The sequence below is a fragment of the Phalacrocorax aristotelis genome, chromosome 20 (genome assembly GCF_949628215.1).
Source record: "Phalacrocorax aristotelis chromosome 20, bGulAri2.1, whole genome shotgun sequence".
NCBI lineage: Eukaryota > Metazoa > Chordata > Aves > Suliformes > Phalacrocoracidae > Phalacrocorax > Phalacrocorax aristotelis.
The window spans coordinates 8,034,083-8,061,186 of record NC_134295.1 but is presented as its reverse complement, the minus strand read 5'-3'; the positions used below and the strand labels follow the sequence as shown (position 1 = coordinate 8,061,186).

Genomic DNA, 27,104 nt, shown 5'->3' with positions numbered 1-27,104 from the left:
AATATCCCTGCTGCTGTCCCCACACCGAGGGGACTTTGCCTAAACTGTGAGTGTTGTGTAAACACTGCAGGACGTGGAGCGGGTTCAGCGTGTACTTCCTGCGAACGCGCTTCACCTGCAAACCCACCATAATTAAAAACAAGGGGCAGTGGCGCCATGCTCCCTCCAGCGCAGCTGGTGCTCAGCACTAATTTGGGGAGAGATTACTGACACTGCCCCGCTCACACCAGCCAGCATCCCTGGGGTCCTCTGGCTGTGCCGTGCTGTGCTGTACCATGCTGTGCCGTGCCGTCTGTCCAGTGGGTCCCTCCGTGCCCAGCTGCTGGTGCTGCCTCAGCCCCGTGCAGGGGAGCCCCGTACCGTGCCCAGGTCCCTGCACGTGAGCCCTGTGCGGAGGGAGGCTGTGGGGCTGGGGTGGGATCCCCTCTCTGCACAGCTCTCCGCTCTGGTAAACACTCCCAACAGCCCAGCTTAAGCACTTGACAGTGTTTATAAAGCAGCTTGCAGCAAACAGACTTGGAAGTGCAGAACAAGTTGGTGTTTACACAAGCGACTAATTATTTATTTGAAAATCCTGTGGATGAGCTGTGGGCTGTAACGACAAGCACATGGGGAGCGCTGTGCTTCTGCCCCAGCAGCGCTCGGCAGAGTCGCAGCAGGGACATAGTGAAAAGTTCAAAGCCGTCGGGGCGGGAAGACGACGGCAGCGCTCTGCGGTGCTCGATGGCCCCCGGGCCTCACCGGCACAGGTGAGCCAAAGCTGCCGGAGGTACCTGCCCCAGGGCACACCTCGGCATCGAGGCACGAGCTGCTACGAGGCCCGGCAGTACCTGGATTGTCTCTCTGCAGCAGCTGACTCAAGATGCTGCTGGCCCAGTACCGCTGCTGCGGGCAGCCCTCTCTGTTCAGGTATTTTGCTGCTCAAGCCATAACCACCCTGCAGCTGGGCTGGGGCAGGGGAGCTGCTCTGGCCGGTGGTGCCTCGGCAGGTCCCCAACCCCACGGTGGGCATGGGAGGGGGCCGGCACCCCGGGGCCCGTGTCCATCCCGCAGGCAGCGTGCGGGCTGCGGCCAGGCTTCGTTCCAGCACCATCGCCACCGGCCATTTGGGACACCAGCGATTGCGCAGTTATTATAAAGGGATTAAAACCATTTTCTGTTTCATTTGACCTCACAGAGTGAATGTTGTCGCCTTTATTCCCACACAATGGCAGCCGTTGGCAGGGCTTTGCTCTCCCAGCTGCAGAGAGAAGAGCGTGGCCCTGCCTGGCAGTGCCAGAGCTCTTGGTGCAGCCTGGAGGTCACCTGTCCTGCGTGCCAGCCGCAGGGCACATAGAAAACCACCTCCTGGGTCATTTCCCAGGGGAGCAGCACACTGCTCCTCAGCAGCCCTGCCTGCGCTGCGTCCCCCCTGGCGTTGGGCATCGCAGCCAGCAGGAGCAAGGTCTCGGATGCTCCAGGGCGAGGACGGGGCACACAGCAGCTCCTGGGTTGGCTGCGCCCTGAGCCCTGCGCACTGGGCTGCCATCTGGCAATTTCCTGCTGCACTGGGCTTTATTTGTTCTCCAAGAAATTCATGCAGAGCAATTGGTTTGTTGCCTGTCCTCTCCTCCCGGCATTGCCGTCTCGTTGCCCTGTGCCGCCACGCACGCTGGGCAACGCGCCGCCGCCGCATGGCGAGGGCAGCGCAGCACTCGCAGCCGCGCTCGCTGCCAAACGCCGGGCTTCCTCCACCGGCAGGGCCGTGCAGGAGCCGGTGAGCCCTGGGCAAAGCAGCTCCTGCGCTCGGCCCCGCTTGGCACTGCCTCTGCCCGCGCGAGCAGCGCTGACCCTTCCCTGCCGCTCTGGGGGAATGGGAGCTGAGAGGTTTGGAAATTCCCTCCGAGCAGAAACGATCCCGCCCTGTCCCCAGACGGCCCTGTCTCCAGCTTGGGACTGCAGGCTCGCTTTTTGCTCAGCTCGACTACCAGCCCAGAGATGCCCACTTGATGGGAAACATCTTGTGCGCTTGGCAGTCTGCAGAGGCCATCTGCTACTCGAGGAGGGGCGGCCGAGGGGGACTGGCACTATTTTAAACAAGTTACAGCTATAACCGTATGCAGCATCGGCAGATGGCAAAGCTGTGTTAGGCGTTTCTACATGTGCTAACTGTTATTAAGCAACTCAGTGACTTGTGGATGAGGTTGGAGGGCGATTTGCCCCGCGCCGCTCCGGGTGCCACTGTCTGCCTGCACCCCCCTGCGCTCCACTCCCCCAGTTCACCCCACGGCTTCCACACTCGCCCGCTGCAGTGCCGGGTCCAGCCATTGTGGGAGCAATGTCGGCTGTTGAGTTAATCTGCTCTCCCCTTCCTTTGCAGTTCCTGGGAGTGCACTTGGAAACTGCAAGCAGCTAACGCCCGCTGCCCAAGCCCCCAGATGGGACTAGAACCAAGCTCCTGCACTCCTTACGGGGATGAAGGTAGAGCCATGTTACCTGCTACCTAAGCTCACTGTTGCTGATGTAGTTTGTGGATATGGTCCCACACCAGGCTTCGTGCACAGACTCTCAGCTCTGATCCAGCCTGAGACGTTTTAGCGGCAGCAGAGAAATCCCCAGCTGTGGAGCGGGCTCCTCCGACCACCCTGCGACGGAGGGGCTGCAGCACTGGAGAGTTACTATGCAGCTTGGACTGTTTGTGGTGGTGGTTTTTCTAAGCTCGATGGATCTAACAGGCAGCAGCAAAGTGGTGAAGGGCAAGAGGCAAAGACGAAGTATGTATGAAACGCTTTTCTTCTCTACTTCTTCTTGTGATGCTGTACAGTTCGTGCAGATGGTGAATGTGTTTACCAACACAGAGAGCTGGGCAGAGGCTCAGGGCGCCCTGCGAGCCCTCAGAGCTCCCCAGGTCCCACCCGTGTGCGGACATGAGCACTGCCCTGTCCCGCTGGGTCTGCCACAGCCCCGAGCCACAGGCAATTGGCCCCTCGCCTGCAGGCAGCGCTGGGCAGGGACAGGCAGGAGCTGCCCCGCAGGCTGTGGCTCGGGGCAGGGACCAGCCCATGCTGCTCCCCAGGGCTGCAGCCCTCGGGTGAGCTGGTGCCCACGGCAGTGCTCGCAGCCAGAGGAGTTTGCTCTGCAGAGCAGGACGGGGTTGGCCTCCCCCCGCCCTGCAGCGCCTTGGCTGCCGTGACCCCTGCCCGCCTTCGCGCCCGCAGCCACCGAGCAGGCAGGCCACGGTGCACGTCCCGCCCTGCGCCTCGCCGAGGCCGGCAGCCTCCAGGTCCCCCACCATCATCGGCTGCCTTCCCGGGGGCAGTGAGCAGCAGAGGGAAGGGAAGAGAGGTGTGAGCGTGAGCCAGGCACCACTCCCCACCTGCCTCCCCAGCACTGCTCTGCTGGCAGGCTCCTGCCCCGCACCATCCTGTCCCCCACAGCCACCCCGTCCTGCCCGGAGCCCCCCTGCAGACTCTGCCCAGGCAGCTGGGCCATGGTGGGACCGGGGAGTACGGGTTTTAATTACCCCTCCAGCCCAGACAGTCCTTGGCCAGTCCAACCCAGGGCTCATGCAGAGCAACCAGGCTGAATCGGCACAAGAGCAGCCTCATGGGTTTGCCCTCATTTAGGTAAGCTAGTTTTAGAACTGGTTTACATTATAACTGGTTTAAATTAAATTATATAAAAATGATTTTATATTAAAACTGGGACTGCTGAGCCCTGTGAGAACAAGGAAAACTTGATGTCAGGGCTAATGCTATGAAGTGCAGTTTCCAGCGAGGGCTCGGTTTATACCTTTACCATAAAGGCAGACCTTGGCACCACGGCCCAGCGCTGTGGGAGGGATGGGGCCGGATCCCCTGGGGGTCCCTGCATACGGGGGGGCCAGGGCCCAAAATGCCAAGGGGACTTCCCAGTCCAGACCCAGCAAACCCTCATGGCAGCCAGGCAGTGAGGGTCCGCAGGGCTGGCGACCCCTGTCTGCTTTATGTTTCATTTTCTGAGGCCACAGCAGCCTCCGTGCCCACGGACCCAGCGATGGGGCTGGGACGGGCAGCAGGGGAGCTGCCGGGGTCTTGGGTCACTGTGGGGGGAGAGGAAAGTTTTCTTACCTCTCAGTCTGCCATGTGAACACTGTGGTGCTCTGTGCTTGCTTTTGAAGTGTAGTAAACACAGTATTTAAAAGAATACATCTTTAAATACACAGCTTTTCTATAAACAAGGAGGCTGCTTGCATAATAAACTAATAAAAATAACCTGCATTCTAGCCTGCAAAGAATGCTATTGGTTTCAAAACAAGCAGCATTTTATATGATAATTAAAAGCAGAAAACTCTCAAGACATGGGACTGAGTATTTTTCTTGGACTGAACTTAGGAGCTGAGAACACATCTCTATTTTGAGGGCAGTGAAATCTCCTGCACTGCCAGATACAGTTAACAAAGCGGGGTCAGAGTGAGATCTAGCTTGGGACGCAGCCTGGCCTGAAGCACAGCGCAGAATTAGATGGTTTCGCTCCAGCACCGCACAGCTCCGGTCCCGGCTCATACCGCACCGTGCCCGTGGCTCAGCGGGGTGGCCCTGCCAGCTCCAAGAGGGGACGCGGCTGGGAGGCACTGGCCTCCCCGGGGACGTGTCCCTCGTGGGTGCCTGCCCAGCGCGGGCAGCAGGGCTGATGGACAGGGCTGGGGGCTGGTGGGGAGACAGCGCTGGGCTCTGCGGAGAGTTGGTGGCTGCTTCTGGGCCATGCTTCTCACCGCTGCCACCGTCACAACCCTCACACCGGTGCGGCACTGGCGGCCGTGGGCATCAGGCACGGGGCCGTGACGCCCAGCGGAGGTGTGCCGGGAGCCGCAGTGAGCGTGCAAGCGCAGAAGACCCCAGCCCTCGGGCTGCCCCGGTCCCTACCCTTCCTGCCGGTGGTGCCGGTGTCTTGGGGCCGAAGCCGGTGCGTGCAGAGCCCAGCCATGCGGGTGGGCACTAACCCCTGCCTCTGTCTCGCTCTTTCAGTCAGCACCGAGCTGAGTCAGGGCTGCGCCAGAGGCTGCGACCTGTGCTCCGAGTTCAATGGGTGCCTGAGATGTTCCCCCAAACTCTTCATCCTTCTGGAGAGGAATGATATTCGGCAAATTGGGATTTGCCTACCGTCTTGTCCACTGGGATACTTTGGCCTTCGCAATACAGACATGAACAAGTGCATCAGTGAGTAGGGGGGTGGGAGGGAAAGGGCGAAGCATGGGAGGGTGGTGGTGCTTTGCGGGGATCGTGCTGCCTCTGGTCAGGGGAGCGGAGATGCTGTGGCTGTACTGAAGGGGAGACGGCGGTGCTGAGCAGGGCAGTGATCTACCCAGGGAATAACCCCGTAATTTATGCCAATGTTGGCTAATGTACCTTAGGTGCCCAGGTGCTTCCCTGCCGCAGCCCTGTTCAGCCGGTGCAGCATGCAGGTAGCTGGGATGCTCCTTCCCTTTGACCAGCCACTAGATACTGCCCGAATAGTGCCCTCAGAAGCTGGGTAAACATCCACTGGCCCCACACCAGCCCTTCCATGCAGGTTTTGACTTGAGTTTTGGCCTTCCTGGTCTTTGAGAGCCTCTGCGGGTCTCTCTGCTGCGGGCACATGGTGGTAACGGCCCCTTAGAGCAGAGGGCCAGCGGCGAAGCCTTCAGAGCTGGGTTGCCCAGCTGCAGCATGCTCAGCACTGCCCAGGTACGCTGTGGACGTGGCATCCTGCAGGACATTTGGGAAGCTCTGTTACCTGGGCTGCCAGACTGGCCTCCTCTTTCCTACGGAGGAAGAAAGAGGAAGATTGTTTCAGCCTTTAAGGTACTACTCACACAAGTACCTTTTCTCTCTCCCCTGCCATTCACCACAGCCAAGCAGCTCTCTGAATGAGATCCTTGGCCTGGGGCTGCCTCTTTCAGCCAGAGCACCAGAAAGAAGCTGGACACGGAAAAATGCAATCACTTCCCTGGCATTTTCATGCAAACCACCCTCATGGACAGATTTCAATCTAACCCAGTTTCTTTGCAGCCTGTACTGTAGCTGCAGCTGGAGCAGCTGACATGGGATTTTATTCTTTGCAGTGTCCCGCTTTGGCTGACTGATGCTTAGCTGAACACCAGCCCAAACCTTTTCCACTCTGCCTGATTTCGATCTGGCAGCGGCTGCTGCTGGCTATGAGAGCCGCAGCACAGTGGCTCTGTCCTGTATCAAGGAACGGTGCAAAGAAAACTGGCTTCTATCTTAGTAGCGCGACCAGGTCTGGCAGGACGCTCAGAGGCCCACCCTGGCTGTTGGCAGACCCCTTGGAGCCAGGAGCGCACTCCAGTCAGCAGTCAAGAGCTTCCTGAGTCTTTTGCTCACATCAGACTACATGACGGCTTTGTGGTTTTTTTTTCTCCCCAGAATGCAAAATTGAGAACTGTGAGTCCTGTTTCAGTCGAAACTTTTGCACAAAATGTAAGGAAGGTTTGTATTTGCACAAAGGGAGATGTTACGTCACATGCCCCGAAGGCTACTCTGCTGCCAACGGCACCATGGAGTGCAGCAGTCCTGGTAAGCGACGCTCGGGCACCTCGCACCGAGCCTTTTATGCGTCTGTCGGGCCCAGTTACACGTATTGCTACAGTCTGGTTTAGATGATAAAACAAACCCCTGAGAGACAATGGCTCGTCGTACCTGAGTCGAGTGGGTGATGGTACAGGCCAGACCCAGCCCTTCAGGGGGCAGAGCCCTGCGGGAGCCAGCCCAGACGGGGAGCAGCACCCCAGCATTGCTGCGCGTGTTTGTGAAGCGTGGCTCAGGGTTTGTGCGGTATGGCAAGGAAGGGGGTGCCTTGAACGCTTAGGAAGCTGCTGGGGAAACACATGTGCCCTTCAAGCCTACGGTGGGGGAGAGGTGCGATGGTGTGCAGGGGCTCTGGGAAGTCCTGAGGCAGCAACGGAGAAACCAGAGTTACTGCTGGCCTCTCTTGTTACCTGGCAGCACAATGTGAAATGAGCGAGTGGGGGCCCTGGGGGCCCTGCTCCAAGAAGAGGAAGCTCTGTGGCTTCAAGAAGGGCAACGAAGACCGAACGCGGCGGATCCTGCAGGCTCCCTCCGGAGATGTGTCCCTGTGTCCTGCAACCACGGAGGTGCGGAGATGCACCGTGCAGAAGAACCAGTGCCCCGAAGGTGAGCAGACGTGGAATATCTCACCACCCCTCCCCAGCATCCTTTATTTGTCAGGCATAAGTACCCAGCCAATTCTCCAGTGTCAGAAACGCACTGTGCATCTCACTACCCCTCTACGGTCCAGGGAACACAACGTGACAGCAGCTAGGAAGCCCCCTGGGTGGAAGTGGCACAGAGACCCCTGGGTGGGTGATGCTCAGCACGCCTGCCATGAGGCTCCTGGGCTTTCAGATATTTTAGCTTCTCCCCTGGCCAGAGAGCAGCAAGGCAGCTGAGCAGCCTGTGTGCTGTGGTGAGGGGAGTCGTCTTCTCCTCCGCCAGAATGCTTAGGTCTGTGTTTTTCCCAGGAATTAGAGTGCCTTCAGGATGAATGGTGGTTCGGTCATCCTCTTATGGGGTGGACAAGGATTGCAGCTGGGTTGAGAGTTTTGAGGGAAACCGGTTCTGAGCAGTGACTAACACCACAGGGATTAAACAGCCGGGCAGGGGGAGGCAGACGCGGCCGATCTGTTCCTCTGATGCACACAGCAGCGTGCGTTAGCTAAGGGACTTGGTATGCAGCCGCGGAGAAATGCGAGTGCTAACACTTTTGCTGGAGACTGACAATTACAAAGCTAAATCCTGATTTGATCCTTCTTCCCTGTTTATATTTAGGCAACACCTTGCAATGCAAAGCACAGCCTGGCAGATAGGGCGGCCCTCGGGCACCTCTGTGTGTGGGGAGGGGCGCAGCCCCTTCGGGCCGCCCCCGGCAGCAGCGGGCCACGGGCCAGCTCGCTCTGCCGGAGAGCCTCACCGTGCCCCTTTGCTTTACTGCAGGGAAAAGAAAGAAAAAGGAAGAGCAAGGAAAGCAAGATAATGCGAATGGGAACAGAAATCGAAAAGACACCAAAGACGCCAAGTCTGGCACCAAGAAGAGGAAGAGCAAACAGAGAGGGGCCGCGGTCCCCGCCACGTCCGCTAGCCCTGCCCAGTAGCTGCCCCTTTATGTCACCTGATGGCAAGACTTCATTGCTGCTATGTATATGAAAGCTTTATTGAACCAGAGCACTGCTACACAACACATACACATGTCCAGAAAGACAGACATATACTCCCAGACTGACCCACAGACCCGACAGAAACTACATACGCAATACTTAAGGAGGCTGCACACACACAACCCACCCAGGACCGTGGAACTACACTGCCGAGAAGAGGAGTGGGAGCACGCCTGGAGGGAAGCCCACCTCCCCAGGGCTCCTCCGGGGACGCTGTGAGGAGGAGAGGTGGAGTACGAGTCAGTGAAGGACCCAGAAGCGAGGCTTCACGACCAAAGGCCTCAACCCGAGACCAGCCGTGCGGCCCCAGCGCAGCACGGCTGCAGCCAGAGGGGTGAGGCTGGCCCCGCACGGCCACTCTCCCTGACCTGGGACCTGGACTCACATGAAGGCAGGGGCCTCTTTCTCTTCCCCCCACCCTTTATTTTGTGTTTTAAGCTGTATGACTTTATCATTGCGAATACATGTTAAACGTTTGTGGTACGAGGTCAGTGGTATCTGCCCTGAATCTGCTTCAAAGAGTTATTTCAAATTAAAAAAAAACAAAAACCAAAATGACAACCAGCTTCCTGAGTGTGTGGTTCATGCCTTGGCCCCTATGGAGGCTGGTGTCCCACAGGACAGAGACTCACTTGTGGAAGGGAAACTCACCAAAGCTTTAAGAAAATCCCAGAAAACGTTGCCAGCTGCCCTGCAGCCACAAATCAGCCGCCCTGCGCTCGCAGGACCCCAGCTGTGCTCTGCGGAGCCCCCTGAGGAATTTCCCACTGAAGGATACAGTTAACATGCAGCAGATTGAGAAAATGAGAGGTTACAACAAACCGCAGGTTGCCGAAGCATTGTGACTCCGCTTGTACAGTCACAGCTGCGGGACTCCATCCTGGGCTAGGGACACACTCGCCCGTCCGCCCGGACACCACCCAGGCGCGTAGCAGGAGGGAAGGCAGGCGGGTGGGGGAAGGTCCGGGCTCTAAAGAAGAGAAGCAAACCGTTAAGTTTGGTAGAAACTACTGGTCTGCATGCCACCGACTGGGATTCCCCGGATTCAGCACAAGCGCTCCTGCTCTGCAAGAGCCAGCACCTGGGCAGAGGAACCAGGACGAGGAGCGTGCGGGACAGAGACCGAGCGAGAGCCGTGCGGGGCACATGTGAACGCTGCCTTCCCTGCGCGGAGAGCTTTACCCTCGGCAGTGTCACGAGGTGGCATACCGCTCAGCTCCCCTTACGTTTTAAAATGTGCTTCCTCGATATAAACACGTGCAGACATTTAATTCCTCTAGAGTTCAGCAAAAGCCCTGTGGTCCTGAGGGATGGAGCCAGGGGAGGTGCTGTGGGCGGATCAGTGATGTGCTGCCGAAGCTCCTAGCTCCCCCAGCAAGGTGACGGGCAGGGAGAAGCTCACTCCAAAGCTAAACGGTCTCTGCTGCGCTTGCTTTCGTACCACCTTCTCCGTTCTGTGGTTTGGGAGGGCAGAGCGAGCCAGCGCGCGCGTGGACGCCTGCGGGAGAGCCCCCTGCTCGCTGCGACAGGCCACCCACCCGCGCCTGGCTGTCCTGGTCCTCTCCCGCGAAGAGCTGGCGGCTCATGGCGCCCACCCAGGACTCGACTCCGGCAGAGGACACCGAACCTCTCCCTTCGCCCCGTTCGCTTTGCGGCTGGTTTGGCTCAGCTCAGGACGTGGGAGCTGCACAGTTGTTTCAGCTCCAGAGCTGTACCAAGCTCTCCATGACTGCTCTGCTGGCAGCAAAACCTTTCAGCCCATCATCCACTTTGTGTTTAAGTAAACAAGAAGCCGTTATATCTTTTAAAGGGGATTCCATTTCAGCACAATGATAAACGACCAGCATACCAAGCAGAGAGAGAAAGAGGTTCTTAAAAGTCATCCTTTGAGTTGTTTATGGATCATGTTCAGACGATTCCTGAAAGCCTCCCAGCTGAAAGATCAGATCTCACTTTATTTTCTAGCCCCAGCTAGCCTGTGAGATGAGAATTCTGTTTGTGCCACGGCGTTGTATGTAAGCAGAACCGTTCTTCCCTTCCGCTTTTTCGCAGCAATAATCAGTAACCCTTTCGTGAACCTCAGCTTGCTAACTCATAAACGACGCCCTCCTCCCTCCTCCTGCAGTATCTCAATCCAGTTCTCAACAAGGATTAGAGAGAGGCGAGAGTGCATTAGTAAGGTCTTACACACAGAGGCTCTGTTAACTGACTGGATTCCCTACAGGAACTCATGGCAATATTAGCACAACTGTTTCAAAACTAAACTGCATATAATAAATCAACACAACCTATTTTATAGAACTTTCTAGAGTTTTTTAGAAAAAACGACAAACTTCTCTCTGTTGTAGCCTTTTCCCTTCCTTCTTCCTTTTTCACAGCAAAATGGGAAAGAAAAGGGAGAAAGGCAAAGGAAAGTTTAAAATGCATATTAGGAAAATCCAAGATTTTTCAGTATGGGTGATTTTAAAATTAAATGGCTTTAGAAAAATTAGGAGGAAAACATAAAAAACAAATCAAATTTCTTTTTTTTTAACCAGCTCGAGAATCGTGCGCATTCCCACTCCCAGAGAGCTGGTTCATTTATGAATTTAGAAACATTTTGCCTTTGACCAACGTGATTTGCACGCTGAGCTCAACAGCCGAAGCCCGAGATTTCCTTAGCTAGGTTGATGTCATCTCAACTCACACGCACACGAACGCTCTCTTTCAGCCCACCAAACAGAACCTGTGGTGTTCTCTCCATGGCATCACTGTAAAATATGCTTCTTTAAACAAATAAATAAACAAATGGGTTTGCTGAACAAGCTCCGTTTGCTTTATTCACCAAAACTGGAGTCAAATCCCGACTGTCCGAAAATGTCTAGAAAGAGAGAGCCTCTGCTGCGCGTCTGTCTGCCGCCGCCGTGCAGAAGCCAAACGTACCTATAGGGATCACGGCACGGACACGTCGCTGCTCCGGCTTCCGCGCACACTCGTGCTCTGTACTTTGACCATCTCGCGGCCGAACTGAGGAAGCAGCTGCTAGACGTAGAGGCAGAGAGGCAGATCCTCGCCAGGAACTCCTCTGCACAGGACATGTCTTCATTTATACTGTTGAAAAAACTGGTGTGTGTTCACTGGGCAGACTTCTACTCAAAATCTGCCGTTTCTAGGCAGTTTAATTAGCTTTTGGGTAATTCATCCCACGTAATGGGGAACAAAGGGCAAGGAATAACATATTAGCAGCTTACAGCCGTGGGTTTGGAACTGTTTAATTTCTATCCCATTTGCCGAGATTTAGGAGGTAAAGCAGACAAATTTCACCAAACACAGGTTGGTTGTATTACATTCTTATCTTCTCTGTGTAATATAAATCTGTATTTTTCATCAGTCAAGTTAAATGTGTGCACACATACTCCTCGAACAATAATTTACTGGCTTTCTACCCCCATGGAGATGGAGGCAATGTATACGCTTTTTAGTTCATGCTTATGTTAAAATGATTTCTCACTCAGGAGAAATCTTAGCATTGATTAAAGGAAATAGAGTAGGACAGTGAAACAGGTTATCCCTAAAACTATTATTTGGATTACATTGTCTGAGAACGCAAAAAAGGATATTGTATATGTTTATATATATTTATATAAATATATATATTTATATATTTACATATTTACAGATTTTATTACGTCAATAGTCTTCACAGAGAGAGATGTTAGGCATAACATTAAAAAAAATCTATTAAAATTACAGAAATACCAGCTGTATTTACCCAGTCACCATAAATAAATCACACCAATGGCATTTACATACATGATAATATAGCCAACTGAATGCCAAACCATGGTTTAGATGGAGCTGCTTGCCAGAATCTCCATGATTTTTGAAGATCAGCAGGATCTTGGTGGAAAAAAAAAAGAAGCAACCAGGTAGACAATGTATTGTTATTTACAGCACCAGCAAAACCGCCTGGCGGGAACCTCTCCCGCCGCTCCCCGCTGACACGCCTGCAGCAGGCCCCCTCCAACCCCGCGGTGACAAGGCTAACACGCACGATGCGTGATCATGTTGTCTTTCCAGAAAAGAGGTCACTTTTCATGACTATCTAAACCAAATCACAACTTTACAAAAGCAAACCATTTATACGCAAATGCTTTAGCTTCCGGATGCTTGGAAACACTCGATTCCTGCGGGAGAGATCCGCAGCACTGGCGTACGTGGAAGGAGAAAAGCAGAAGGCTCTGCAAGCCCGGGGAGCCGCGCAGGACCGAGCACGACGTTTGCTCCGAGGGCCCGGCCCTGCTGGGCACCGCGCAGCCCGTGCTCTCAAAGTCCTTTTTCACTTTTTTGCCTTTTTTGCTTGACTGTGATTCTCTCCCCCCTCCAGCTTTCCCTTATTGCTTTCCGTCGCCATTTCAGGAGCTCCAGACCCAAGGGAACAATACCTGCGATCGCTTTTGTTTTTTCTGTTTAAGGAACCGTCAAATGTGGAGCCTTTTAGGAGCCCTGCCTCCCCCTTGTTTTAGCTACCTCCCCAAAAACCTAGTCCTGAGGAACCGAGTCGGGAAAACTACTGCGGTGAGAAAGCATCTACGGTATCTTCTGGCAGTGCTTGGGATGATTTTGAAGGCTCGCTGTGGAACCCACTTCTGTCCTTGTGCTCTGCAAGGAATTGCTGCAACAAGGGGAGTAAGATGGCTGACGCTGTCTTTATCCTATTAAATAAAACAAAGTAGCTCAATACCGTGCTGAAAAAGTGCTCTGAGTACAAGTCCAGTCTTGTTCTGAAGTCTTGGAAATCTATTTTTCCTTCATGTAATTGACAAAATCTGTAGATCATACGAGGAAGACTGTTCCTGCCAAAAATCAAACTTCACTAGTTTTTAATAATACAATGGGAATAACCCCTTAGAACATATGTAATTATGGCAATGAGTCATTGTGATGGCATCACCTAACCGCATTCACTGGGATTTTGACAAGGAAGAGGCCACATGAGATTCGAAATGATTTCATTTCAGCAATGGTCAGGCTGCTCGTGTCAACAAAGCTGGGGCCCTTTGGCAGACACGGCAGGCCTGGCATCCATCCCTAACCCCCCTGTCCTCTCTGGTAAGCAGCACGGACAACATCCCGCGGTGGCCAATTTAAAAAGAAGAAGGAAACAAAGTTAAAAATTGAAACGAGAGAATGCATCAATAGCAAATGAAAAACCTATGAGTCATACACCAACACGAAATTATTTTAGTAGAGTAAAATATCTGACTCGTCTGTTATCAGACGCACAAGTAAACAACCGCAGCTACAGAGATACTGCAAGTTAAATACTGACAGCCCCAGTAATGTAATTTTGGTCAGGAGAAACATGAGCGAGAGGAGAGCGCAGCTGAAAGCATGAATTTATTCCAGTTTGAATCCAATACCTATATGCTATCCGTATAATCTTTTCTTAAGACAGAATGTCCAGGGCTGTGGCCCATCCCGATCTGGGCGGCAGGGCTCGCTGTGAGCGAGGCTGGGGAAAGTGGTGCCGAGACCTCCGTGTTAAAGCCTTCGCCGTGGGAATTCAGCGATTAACTCAGACACGTTACCAGTAAAAGTTCTCCACGACCCAACCTCATGTCTAAAGCCAGCTAATTCTGTTCTTTCACAGAAAGAGACAGCAATCTTCTGGATGCGCTCCAAGATATCTTGCTAACCATAAAAACAGTGTTTTCTTAAGGAAAAGGAAGAAAGAGTGGGGGAGACCAGAGCAAGTATTACTCAACTATTTAGTCTAAAAATTTGAAAATCAAAAGGATCTTCTGACAGATTGATATCAACTCTAATAGAAAACACACTTGTCCTGGGAAAACTCTTCTACATGAGCCTCAAGTCTGATAGCTTAAACAATTATCTACAATTCGGAATTAATTTTTTTGCCCACATCAATGTGTATTCTTTAGATGCCCAAGGCATAGATAATTCTATTAAGGGAAAAAGCAGAAATGGTAGGCTTAACCAAAACAGACTGAAAAATTCAAGACCGGCATCTTACAAAACATCTCACAAGCCTTGACTCATTAGGGCTTCGTTGTACAACGGGGGCTCTGTGCTACCTAAAAGCAAAATGCTGAAAACCATTACAAGAACAAAATCTCAGGAGCTCTGTTATTGTTCTGGATTTAGAAGAGCATTAGCAGAACTAGAAGGAAATTGAACTAGCCGTGAATGCTCCACTGCTAATAAGTATTTAGAAATGATGGGCCAGACCTCTGTTTTGGGGAATGATTCCCCAACGTGCCGAGCAGTTTGGCCCCAGCCCAATCTCTGGTATAAATTAACACCGTTTTGGCAGAGCTTTGTTAACTCCCCCAAGGTGACGGTCTTTCCAATTTCTATTAAAATCTGGCACTAGCACCAACGTAGGCTTAGTCTTTAGATGTGTAATTTGCCTAAATTTGATTTAAGTTTCTGCACTGTCCATGCAATTCTTTACATGCATATAAAAACGCCAGTGTTGTTATTTCTAATTTTGAAAAGTCACGGCCAGTAACCCAGAAAAAACAACCCTGCGTGCCCACGAACATCCCACCATCGCCGCCCCGCCGCACGCGAGGGCGCCCTGCACCGCCGCACCCCCGCACCGCCGCACCGCCGCACCGCCGGCACCCCCGGCAGCCCCGCACGGCCGGCAGCCCCACACTCCCGCACCCCCACCACCCCCGCACCCCTGGCACCCCCGCACCGCCGGCACCCCCATCACCCCCGCACCCCCACCACCCCCATCACCCCCGCACGGCCGGCACCCCCATCACCCCCGCACCCCCGCACCGCCGGTCCGCCTGCCGACCGCACGCGTTCATCCGCGAACGGAAACGCGCGCTAATGCCGAGCTCCCGAGTGATTCTCATTATGCTTCTGCGAACAAACAACACTTCACGGACAATGAGGGCCGCCGTGCCAGCGCCCTCCTCCTTACGGCCTTCTCCTCTGTGGGAACGGCCCGCGCTGCCCGGGGCCGGCGCCCCCCGCGCCCCTCCCACCCCCCGGCCTGGCGGGGCCGGGAGCGCCCCGCAGCACAGCCCGCCCCACCGAGCGGGTCACGGTGGGGGCGCGGCCCCGAGCTGGGGAGGCCCCGGGAGGCCCCGGGAGGCCCCGCGGGACCGGGAGGGGGGGCGGTGGCGGGGCCGGGCCGGGCCCACGCGTTGCCATGGCGACCGGGAGGGTGGGCGGGTTCACGTGGCTCGCAACACCAGCTGGTGCGCCTGCGCAGCCGGACGATTGAGTTGGCGGAAGTGCGTCATGCCGCTGCCCCACCACGCCGGAAGTGCTTGTGCCGCCGCCTCCTGCCCGGTGCGGCGCGTGTGGTGGAGTCGCCTCTGGTTCTCCCTGGTCCGGCCGTGAGCCCCACACCCGCCCCGCTCCGCACTGTCCCTCGGGCTCCGCTCCCCTCAGCAGGATGGTGAAGCCACGCTACAAGGGCCGCAGCACCATCAACCCCTCCCGCGCCAGCACCAACCCCGGTACGTGCGGGCCCGCGGGCCGTACCGAGCCAGGCCGTACCGGGCGGGGCCGGCCCTGACGCTGTCTTGTCTCCGCAGATCGCGTGGGGGGCGCGGGAGGAAACAACATGCGGGACCGAGCCACCATCCGGCGCCTCAACATGTACCGGCAGAAGGAGCGGAGGTGAGCGCGGCGCGGCCCAGCCCGCGGGAGGCGGCGGGAGCTCGGCCCGGCCGTACCGCCGTTACCCGTGCCGCGGGGCGTGGGCGGCTCCGTGTGCCCCCTCGGGCGGTTCCCCGCGGGGCCGGGCTCCCGCCGGCGGCGAGCGGGCGCCGGTAAATTAGCTGTCGGTGCGGGGCCCAGCCCCGCGGGACACACCGCGGCCTCGGGGCACAGGGAGCGCTTCTGTGGGTGCAGACCAGCGGTGTGGCTGCCGGTGCCGGCACGGTCAGGCTGTGCGGCCGATGGCTCCGCGCTGGGGGCAGCCATCCTCGCTCTGGTGACAAAGTGCCTGTTTATTGTCACGGGACCGCTCCTTCCTGTCTTCTGTGACACTGTCAGCGGGGAAGCCTTGTCCTGAGCTTCAAACTGACCAACGATATGTGTCAGGGAATTCAGCTGCAAAACATAATGCAGAACAGCTGATGGGATCTCACTGGAATGTCACGAACCCAAAAATACCCAGAATTCCTTCATTTCCAACAACAGCATAACTCAAAAGCTCGCCTTAAAGTGTCTGAAGAACCTGACTTCCATATGGCTCGTTTGCTGAGAGACACACCTCTGCTCCGTTTGAGTGTCGCTGGCTCTGGAGCAGCTCCTGCCCTGCAAATATGCGTGTCTGCCGTGACGTGGATGCCACAGGGGATTCTGAGAGCCCTGGTTCAGATTAGCAGTTTTGTTTTGTCTTGCCAGATTTCACATTGTTTTGAGAGCAGACTGGGAAGTATGTATTTTTAAAAATTGCTAACCTTAAGCCAGGTCTTAACTTAGAAATTATCTTGTGGTGAGTGTTCTGCACCAGCTGACGGGTAGAGCTGATTACAAGTTTCCACATGAGCCCATGAGAGAAGAAACTGGTGTTTACAAGGAAACTGTACTTTGGTGCTTTTTGCACCCCAAAAAGCCATTCCTGGCTTGACACAAGCAGCCTTTGTGAAGAGTCTGGTCAAGCTGGAGTGAGACTTGGGGGCGTGCACTGGCTGGCATCGCCACTTCTCTCCCAGCGTTTGAGTTAACAAGCCCTTCCAGACAGTACCGTCTCTGATAACTGTGTCGGGGGGAGCATTTCTAGATGAAGGGTCTTTCTGGATTTTGTGGAGGTACTTCTGGTCTAGTGAACAAAAATGCTAGAGGGGTGTGTGCTGTCCTTGTGTGTTTATGTGTGTTCTCATTTTTCACTTAGAAACAAACACGGTAAAGTGATTAAGCCTCTACAGTATCAGTCGACAGTGGCACCAGGCACAGTTGCGAGAGTGGAACCAAATATTAAATGGTTTGGTAAGGTTTTTTTTTCACCTCTCAGGCTCAGCAAACTTAAACTCTGTTGAACTTTGTGTGTCTGGAGGGTGTTTGTCTCAGTGCTGTGTGGGACAGATGATGAAGATGAAGGACCCCCACTGCAGGCATGGGTGTGGGCTCACGCTTTGCATGTACCTGCACTTCGGGTGTCTGCTTTCCATGCACTCCTCTGAAGTGTGGTTGTTCTGTCTCCTTCGGTCATTCTGGGGTTTGCCCACGTGCATGTGTGTTGTAGCCTGTGTATGTTAAGTGTCCTAGGGATACTTTTAAAATTTTCTGTAAATGGTGAGAGAGAAAGGGGTTGGCCTATTTATGCTACTTTGGGGTTTGTCTCAAGCAAAAACCTCTGTTTTTTGTCACTGGTATTGATTCCAGGTGGAGTATTAATACGTTATTAGTGTACCCGGGGTCTCTGCATCGGTTAAGATGAAGAGTGGTCAGGCACAATATTTATTTTTACATGCAGGAAATACTCGCGTGATCAAGCAATCATCCCTACAGACATTTCAAGAAGAGATGGAAACTGTCATGAAAGATCCGTACAGAGTGATCATGAAGCAAAGGAAGTTGCCAATGTCCCTTTTCTATGATCGGATTAAACCGCACGTGAGTGCCGTTCCATCCGCACGGGGTACAGGCTGGGCACGTGCGCAGCGGCATCGCGAATGCTATTGATCCGCGGGCGATCGTGCTGTCTCTGTTCAGCCTGGTGAAATGTTGTGTTCTAGAAGGATTGGGAGGAGCAGTTGGAACAGATGGCTTGGGAAAGGATGGTTGTGAAAGCCTGTCAGTGAGGACATCGAATGTGAGGGCAAACAATGTATTATTTCCCTGTGGTTTGTGGGAAGATCTGTTATTTATTAGGGATTCTCATTTTACGGTAGGAGACCTATCCTCAAACATCCTAGGTTAGCGTACCAGCTTGGGATGACTGCCACAGCTTGCCACCTTGTGTTCTAATGCTTCTAATAGCCCGTGTGACAGAGGGACCTCTTCTGAGGATAATTCACACTGCAAACACTCGTGTGATGAATTTGTACTCAAATGTGTGCATTCTATCTCAAATCAGACATTCTTGTCATGCAGCCTTTGCTTCTAGTACATCAAGTTTTAGTTATTATCAGGTTTCTTTCGTGACATCTGAACTATTATTTTGGACTCTTGCTAGCTATTTTTTCATGTGGAAACTTTCCAGATTTATGTCATTAAAATGTTACCTAAATTAAGGAAAAAGTTATAAGAAACTAAAATGTGCATTACAAAACCACATTACTTCTTTCAGCAATGAATTGTGTGCCATTCCAAGGAAAGTTGGCATTCGTTACAGGCTTTAAAAATCTACAATTTTGATTGTAATTATCCCTGACAAAACTCTGAATTTGGCAAGATTTGTGCACTTGTTAGAAAAATAAGAAATGATCAAAGATAGCAGCTAAATTTTCGTCACTGTAGCTTTAATTCTATTTGACATCATTTATGGTGAAAGAAGTGAAGCATAGTTCTTTGGCAAGTGCAACGTGTTTTGTTGCTTATTAAATATCCACTCATGTTTCTCGGCGATTAAGCAGGAGAACTCAAACATTGTTAGGAAAGTGCCTGTAACTCTTGTTATGGGCGGCAGAGCTGTGCTGAACTCGGGTCCCGTACGCTGCGGGTCACGCGTGGGGTAAAACCTGTGTTTGTGGTTTCTTTACCAACCTGTTTTTCCTTAGACCTCCAGAGTTCACATTCTTGACACAGAAACATTTGAAACAACATTTGGCCCCAAATCACAGAGGAAAAGACCAAATCTTTCTGCAAGTGATGTGCAGTCGCTCGTGGAGAATGCTGAAGCCTCATCCGGGTCTTACGATCAGGGCAAGGACAGAGACCTGGTGACGGAAGACAGTGGTGTAAGGTAAACAGAAAGGAGAAGTTGTTCTTTACATTTCTGAAATGCCAGCTTTATTTTTAAAGAAGTATCTGGTACATCTATCGATGCTGTTACTGTGTGGGAAGTAAGGAAGGCGAAATTAGCTGAATTTGGGATTTTTTTAAAATCCTGTTTGCCCCTATGTAGTTAATCAAACTGTTGCTTCCAGGGGACCCTTTTATCTTTACCCATAACTCATTTTCTGTTGCATGTCAGAATGTCTCCAGACTCAACGTTTTGGGTTAGATAGGGAACTGGCCAGTGGGCAGATAGGAATCCTTGAAAGAGTGCATGTTTGCAGGGTCTTTCTGCACGTGGGTAGATTGAAGGCGGAGGTTGGCGAGGGGGCCTAAATCCCAGCTGTCTGTTGCTTGGGCCTCATCTCCTCTTTTGTCTATGAACGGCTAAATGGCTTTAGAGAAGACAACACTGTAACCCTGTTATTGTGGTTGCTGATGTCTCTGGTAATCCACTTCCAGGGATGAAGCACAAGAGGAGATATTTAAGAAAGGCCAGTCCAGAAGAATCTGGGGTGAGCTCTACAAGGTAAGCAACACTTATCATTTGTAGCAGAGCTGTGTCTATCAGTCTTTACGAAGTCAGGCGCTTCAGCATAGCGTTGGAAATTAATTTGCTGTAAAGTTTCTTAGAAATGTTAAGACAGTGACTTTCTTCATGCAGAGGTGTCCTGAGCTGGTCACTCCCTTGCCTGCTGTCCTGTCAGCCTAGTTGAACTGATTGCCTTGAAACCACACGCCCTTTTTCTGGCATGTTGATAGGGTTGTCTTCGGAGGGCTCTGAACCTCAGTTACCTGCGAGTCACCTTGACTGCTGGAGAAATGGAGGAGGAGGAGGAGGAGGAGTGGGGGTTGTAAGAGCAGTTTGTGTGCTCTGTCACTGTTAGGTGTGAAATGGCTTGACTTTTTGCTCTGATTTCCAAATGTAGCTGAAAACATTTTAATTTAGATCTAAAAGCGCTGGGAACGACAGAACAAAACAGACTTCAGTAAGACTCTGCCAAAAACGCAGGAAATAGCTGTGAAACAAATTCACTTGGCTTGAAGCAACTCATAAAATGGCAGCTCCCTGCTGTAGATGCTTAGTGGACTAACAGCAGGTTCCTACTTGGTTGTGTGTTTCATATTGATCCAGAAAACATACTTTCTATCCTGATCCTTTATGAAATGGCAGAATTTAATTGCTGCAGAAGGGATGGGAAACATTGTTTTTTTGTCTACTGAAGCAATTAATTTTCCCATTTGGGTGCAATGCTTTCTTTCCCAAGTGCTACAAGCATCTCCTGCTGCCTAAGAACAGGTAAAAGCTATTCAGCTGTCTGACCTGAATGTGGAGGGGAGTCAGGAAGAGAGTGTGGAGGATCAATGGATATTAGTCCAAGCTTTACTCGTCCATAGGGAAGTAACAGTTATTCATGAAGGATGCAAGGTTTTTAAATTAACGATGTAGTTTAGAAAATTACTAGTTTTTGCTTTGGAGATATAGATCTCTTTCTGTAAAATCATTTCCTCTGTGTGATTTTACGCCTCCCCAGGTGATAGACTCATCAGATGTTGTTGTTCAAGTTCTCGATGCCAGGGATCCCATGGGCACTCGTTCCCCTCATGTGGAGTCTTATCTTAAAAAGGAGAAGCATTGGAAGCATCTTATTTTTGTCCTGAACAAATGTGACCTTGTTCCTACCTGGGCTACTGTAAGTGGAGTCCTGCCTGTTACCCCTTGGACCTTCTTTGTTCCTTTTGTAGCCTCGCTTTAATTCTGTTGCCAGTCCTCATGCTGGTCTCAAAGGGCGTAATGTAACTGGGTCAATGGGAGCTCTCTGCTTGCCTGCTATAAAAGTAACAATTACCATGTAAATCTGTCCAAGTTTGGCTGAGTTGGGCAACACTCACCAGCCACAAATTCTCTACTTCCTCTGTCTGGATTTAACAGTTCAGCTGATGTCTCCAGAGTATGCTAAATGTTAGTCTGCTTAAGATCCATATCCACCACAGCTGGTTTGCTTTATGTTGTTAAACTAATTAGTTTTAGCTAGCAGTGAAGGCGTTTTTGGGAAATTGTTTGTCTTTTATAAAAACAATGCTCAGTCCTTTTAGCTGTTGGGTTGGTGAAATGCTTCAAAGGTTCTTGCGTAGCAGTTTTCATAGACAGTTTCATTTGTGACCCAAGTGAAGGTGCTGAGTGCTTCTGCTCGTAAGCAGATTGTTTCACCTCCTCTGCAGCACAGGATCCTTAACCGAGTCGTGTTTTCCTCTTTAGAAGCGCTGGGTTGCTGTCCTCTCCCAGGAGTATCCAACACTTGCTTTTCATGCCAGCCTCACAAACCCTTTTGGCAAAGGGGCTTTCATACAGCTTTTAAGGCAGTTTGGAAAGGTACAGAACAATTTTTTGGGTTTGTTTTGTTGTTTGGGGGAGGGGGGGTGCTTAGTGTGGAGTCTTCTGTTAGCGTTTGGGGTTCAGTACACTTTGCTATGGCTGTTCTGTCAATAAATGACTCCATCAGTAAAGCTCACTTCTTTGGAGAGAAAATGGAAAATATTCCTTCAAATATGTTTGAAATGTTTGTCAAACTGAGGAGATCCAGAAAGAGTGGGTTTGACCATCAGTCTCCGGCCTAGGTTTCTTGTAGAGAGAGTATCCCGTTGGCACTCCTAGGTCTCATTTGAATGTGTAGAATAAAGGAACATATTTCGCACCCGTTTGTCCTGCATGTATGCATATTCTAGTAAGGTATTCTCCTTTTAAGTGTCTTCATTTTTCCAAGAAAGGCATCTTCTGTTGCCTTTAGATTAGTTACTGTCTCTTCAGGCCACGACTGTGTTCTGTCCCCAGCTACTGTTTGTGTTCACTTGGTCTCTCAACCTAAATGGCTTCTAGATAAGACATTCCCAAGTAATTTTAGAGCAACAATGAATGCAAGGGGTTCGCAGCAAATACTTTTTTCAATGCTTGCAGTTCTTGGATGGCAAGTTGGTTGTACCCTTATACATTTCTCCCAATAGAAGAGAGCTGACCTCATTTTTTGATCTGGTACTTTGGATTCCCCTTTGCTTTCCAGTACAGTGAGACCAGTAGCTGCTCAAATGTTCGGAACTGTAGTATTAATTCTGTCTTTCTCTGAGGTGTTAAAAAGATGTGTTGTTTCTTAACAGTTACACTCGGATAAGAAGCAGATCAGCGTGGGTTTCATTGGTTATCCGAACGTTGGCAAAAGCTCAGTGATCAATACATTACGGTCTAAGAAGGTCTGCAATGTAGCCCCTATTGCAGGTGAAACAAAGGTAGGACGAGATCCCTCCATTAAAGATCAATTCTGTAAGGGCATTGTCAAAGGCAAGAATTCATAGAAAATGGGCTCAATGACATTCTCAAGTCCAGCACTTGACCTGTACAGGCTATGTGACCCCGAGCCCGAGGAGAGCTGGCCGACAGGCATTGCTCTGAAGCACTGCTACCGGAAGCATTCCTGAGTTCCCCCTCTACTTGTAGTGTAGCGCCGTGACCTGAATGCTCAGCTGCCCTGACTCAGTGTCTGTGCTTTCCCAAATCAAATGATTTGGTATATTTGTGCTGTCACGCTCTGTTAGTGCTGGTTTTCTAGCTCTTCTTCAAGAATGTGACCGTCAACAAGAAGACAGAGTTACAGGAATCTTCTTTGCCAGCCAGTTCATTTTACTGCAAAATATCACTGAAGTTAAGGATCGTGGAAGAGGAAAACCACAGAATATTGGAGTTTGTCATGATTGTAGTTTTGTCACCTTGGTCCTGTGTGTTAGTAGTTTGATGCAAAACCTTATGGGTAGCATTGGCTGATACAGAAGGAGCAAGGTACGGTATGTCTTGGATAGCTAGCAAAAATGCCAAGTTAGGTTCTGCTTCTGTGCATTAATACCTAGTTCCTAAGATGGCTCCTGGGTATTAGAACTGTGCCGTTAAAAAGCAGAGCAAAGGGCTGTCTGTGGAAGGAGGTAACATGAGGAACTCGATCCCTTTCAGGTGTGGCAATACATTACCTTGATGCGGCGGATTTTTCTCATCGACTGCCCAGGTGTGGTTTATCCATCTGGAGACACAGAAACAGACATTGTGCTGAAGGGAGTGGTATGTACCTGCACGAAATGCTGGGAAGTCTTTGCTGCTGTTAGCGTGGTGAGTTCAAAGAAATGAATGCACACTTTCCAAAGGGTTGATATTCTGCTATTTGTTTTCAGGTTCAAGTTGAAAAGATTAAGAGCCCTGAAGATCATATTAGTGCTGTGCTGGAAAGAGCCAAACCAGAGTACATCAGAAAGACGTACAAAATTGATTCCTGGAATGATACGGAAGAATTCCTTGAGAAACTTGCTTCTAGGACTGGAAAACTGCTAAAGGTGTGACAACTTTCTGCATTTGCGGGCTGGAAGAGCGTGTGGCCTGTTTCTGAACACGGGAAGTAGGAACATTTCTGTTGTTCACAGGAAATAGAGAGGTGGTATGTCCTACAAACATGGACATAAATTCTTACTGGGTTCTTTCAGGGTGGTGAGCCTGATGTGCAAACTGTGAGCAAGATGGTTCTCAATGACTGGCAGAGGGGCAGAATTCCATTCTTTGTGAAGCCACCAAACGCAGAAACAGCTCCTCAGGTAAGAATGTGATGCTCGTGCCTCCTCTTCTCACATGTTATCCAGCTTCCCTAACAGTATTCACTGTTGTTCTTCCCAGAGTGCACGTCTTGGGCTCTGCCCAAGTTTGGTGATTCAGGTGATGCTCACTTGAATTTTGGGAGGACCAGGTAGCAGTGCTCTTCACAGAGATGTCTCAGCCATTTTGCATTCAGCTGACTACCAGAACTGTCAGTGATTATCACATTATTAGCCTGTCATCTTAGGCTTTTGCTGAAGAGATACAATGGAAATTGCTCTCAGAGGTGACGGGACAGACTTTGTAGATAATATATCCATTATGCTCTTTCTTGTAGCCTCCTGCATTGGAAGCAGCTATGACATCGAGCCAAGATAATAACGAGGAGAAAACCTCTGAGTTGGTAGCATCAAGTGTGGGGCCAGCAGAAGAGAGTAATAGAGACACTGAAATTAAGCAACTCATGTCACATGTTCGGCAGAACTTTGGGAGGATTAATGTGGCACCTCAGTTCTCAGAAGAAGACCTGGTTCCTGTAGATGTGCCAGGCTTTGATGAAACAGACAGCGATTCTTCCGAAAAGGAAGAGCAGGAAGAGGAGAAAGAGGAAAATGAGCAACAGCAAGATGCAGTTGAGGAGGAATCTCAGTTGGCTGTGCCAGGTGCCAGGGAGAGCTCTAAGACAGTTCTTAAGGCTTTGGAGGAGAAGATTGCAAAATACAAAAAATTTCTGGATAAAGCCAAAGCCAAGAGATTCTCAGCAATAAGGTATGTGAATCTATTCAGTGACGCAAATATTTTTGCAGGGGGGAAAAGGGTTAATGTGGTTCTGTAGTTTCACTCCCTTCACGCATTGCTTGACTGGTTCCTCTGTGTTGCCACACACAGGTTGCCACAGCTTATCTAGTTTAGCTGTAAATTTGTGAACTTTGGCTAAACAGCAGTTTGGTTTTGAAAGATTATTCCAAGAAGTCCCATTTACCAGCATAACTAAAAATGTTCTCACTTTTGGAAAGCTGCCTTTTAAGCTATGGATTAGAAGTCTGTTGGTATTTTGGGTAGCAATATTACATCTCTCCTTGATGTCGGGTGCTTCCTTGAGCAATACCAAGGCTAATGTCCTACCTGGATCTGCTGGCTGGGTCTCCATGCATGTACAAGAGTATCCTAGCTCATACAGCAGGCCAAGTTTTAGCAAAGCTCCATCCACCAGCTTTGTGAGGACTAAAATTTCAAGGTTAAGTGTTTTATTTTGTCCCTTTCTGCAGCGCACGAGCCCAACACCTCCAGAGACAAGATTATTGTATGATTTTTAGGCCAAAGAGCAGCTTTGCTGCTGACAGGCTACTGGGATCTACTGGAAACCGATCACCTGTCGGACACGGTTATGTTTTGTGTTACGACATTCTTTTATTGCTTGTTTTATCTTTTGTAGAATCCCTAAGCAGCTGAGTGAAAAGGTGTTTGCAAAATCCGTGCAGAAGTCTGAAGAACCCAAAGAAACTGAAGTCACAGGTAAAACAAGATCAGCAGATGTTCTTAATCTATATTTGGAAATGCCGTAAGCAAGAGAAAAGAGGGAGTTAGGGGGAGAAGCGTTCATGAGCTCTTGATTGCAAGTTCTTTTTCCCCTAAAGCTATTTAAATATTTCTGTAACTAACCTAAGGGCGGGCTGATGACCTTGCTGTAGCCTTTCTGTAGAACGCCTGTTGGTATAAGACGACGTGTCCCTCTGCTAGTGAATGAGGGTAAAGTGAAGGCAAATGTTGTATTTCCAAGAGAATGGCGCTATGGGCAGATTGCAGCCCGAGCAGCTTCTGTTCCACATGGTGTAATATTACACAGAAGGGAGTGGAAGGGTTTTACGACATAAAAGCAGAGAGCTACTTCAGGCTGTAGGTTTTACTGTGGTGACTTCAAGAGTCTGTGGCTTCAGTTTCCATAGTGAGTTTGATTAAAGGCAAAACAATGTGGAAGAACCCTATTCTGACAAGACTGTGGAATTCTTCTGGACTTACATGGGGCTTTAAGGAATCTGCTTCTCAAGAGCAGTTTTCATAGGAATAGCGAGTGATTCTCTGTGAAGGAACATGCTGCTTGTTCTGGTAAAAGCTATTAAAACATGAGCAGAGGAATGCTTTGCTGAAATAGGTAGGATGGTGATCCCGGTCTGTAGTTACGCAAACAGATGAGTGTCCTGGAAGATACCTGAGTGTGTGATCTCTGCTGTTTGCAGGCAGCCCAGAAAAGAAAAGAAAAAGGAAAGCAGAAGAGGAAGATGATGATGATGACGACCATTTGGGTAAACAGCCTAGCAAGAAACTTACGTCCAAAGAAGTACGTGTCATTTCTTGTAGCAAAACATATGAGCAGAGTAATAGAGCTGGCTTTTTTTGTACATAGATTGCCCACTATCACTTAAGAGCGTTGAGACTGGGCACCGGTAGGAGGGAGAGAGTGCAGGGACTGTAGCTGAGGTAGGGGGAACATGAAGGCAGGGTGACTTGCTGCTGATGCGAGATGTGACAGCAGCATGTTCCAGCTGAGCACAGACCCATAAAAGGGTCCAGCAGGTAACCACAACAGAAAGAGTGGTCGGGGAGATTCCTCTGTGCTCAGCTGTTAAGAGGGCAGGGGGTTTATGTGCTGGGAGGTGGGACAGTTTGGAACTAGATGGGCAGTCCTGCTCTGTCTCCAGAGAGAGCCTCTGCTGCTATTTTCTGCTCATGTTAGTCAAGTCTAAACAATTTTTCTAGAGTAATTTAAATACCAAGTGAAATAGTCTGTCTGTAGGACTTTGAAAGCGATTCCTAAGCAAACTCGCATGGCAAGGGCTTTGCTGTGGACTGTTAGGACTGTCAGAGGGGACCAAACGCTGCCTGTGAATGTTCTGTCACATCTTCCGTCAAAGACCCCTTACGTGACTATGTGCATCAGGCTGCTTCCTGTATCTTGTTTACTACTTTTGTAAAGATTAAAGCATATCTTCCTTCATAACATTTTAAGAGCTTGGGTGGGTGGATTCCATATAGATGCTCATGTATTCATATCAGTAATGTTTTGCTTGAAATTATTTTATTTAAGGCATGTGGAATGCAAAATGAACAAAGTTTGAAAGAATGCAGGCAAATTCAGGCTACGGATACTGTGGATTTGCTAATGTGGTTTGTGTGTATTTACAGAGAAGACGAGCCGAGAGGCAGCAGCGGTCCAAGAAAGTTGGAGTCCGGTATTATGAAACTCACAACGTGAAAAATAAGAACAAGAACAAGAGAAAAACTGGCTTGGAGGGACAAAGATCAAAGCACAAAAAATACAAACATAAGCAATAACTGCTTATTCTATTAAATTTTACATAAACCAGCTCTAGTATG

The 27,104-nt window shown here is 50.6% G+C and overlaps 2 protein-coding genes across 6 annotated transcripts in view; both read left to right on the top strand.

Annotated features, from left to right (window-relative positions):
• The window catches only part of RSPO1 (R-spondin 1), a 29,174-nt gene extending 20,966 nt beyond the window's left edge, over positions 1-8,208 (top strand). For all 5 annotated transcript variants that reach the window (XM_075114929.1, XM_075114927.1, XM_075114928.1 and 2 more), the window contains 5 exons: positions 2,360-2,753; positions 4,986-5,177; positions 6,384-6,533; positions 6,963-7,151; positions 7,971-8,208. In XM_075114929.1, coding sequence (XP_074971030.1) covers positions 2,660-2,753; positions 4,986-5,177; positions 6,384-6,533; positions 6,963-7,151; positions 7,971-8,128 — 783 coding nt within the window. In that variant the 5' untranslated portion in view covers positions 2,360-2,659 and the 3' untranslated portion in view covers positions 8,129-8,208. The remainder of the gene's footprint in view (positions 1-2,359; positions 2,754-4,985; positions 5,178-6,383; positions 6,534-6,962; positions 7,152-7,970) is intronic.
• Positions 8,209-15,462: 7,254 nt separating this feature from the next.
• On the top strand, positions 15,463-27,093 carry GNL2 (G protein nucleolar 2). Its single transcript, XM_075114923.1, has 16 exons — positions 15,463-15,675; positions 15,754-15,838; positions 17,061-17,155; positions 17,643-17,782; positions 18,889-19,073; positions 19,568-19,634; positions 20,641-20,799; positions 21,366-21,479; positions 22,259-22,387; positions 23,103-23,207; positions 23,318-23,476; positions 23,624-23,731; positions 24,067-24,497; positions 25,165-25,244; positions 25,967-26,067; positions 26,913-27,093. The coding sequence occupies exons 1-16, from the start codon at positions 15,612-15,614 to the stop codon at positions 27,060-27,062; spliced, it is 2,172 nt and encodes a 723-aa protein (XP_074971024.1). The 5' UTR covers positions 15,463-15,611; the 3' UTR covers positions 27,063-27,093.
• The last annotated feature ends 11 nt before the right edge of the window (positions 27,094-27,104 follow it).

Excerpts from the sequence above, each read along its gene's own strand:
- GNL2 (XM_075114923.1), top strand. The coding sequence starts at position 15,612 with ATGGTGAAGCCACGCTACAAGGGCCGCAGCACCATCAACCCCTCCCGC. Across the intron at positions 23,477-23,623 it reads GGACTGGAAAACTGCTAAAG|GGTGGTGAGCCTGATGTGCA; the intron begins GTGTGACAACTT and ends GGGTTCTTTCAG. Across the intron at positions 23,732-24,066 it reads ACGCAGAAACAGCTCCTCAG|CCTCCTGCATTGGAAGCAGC; the intron begins GTAAGAATGTGA and ends TCTTTCTTGTAG.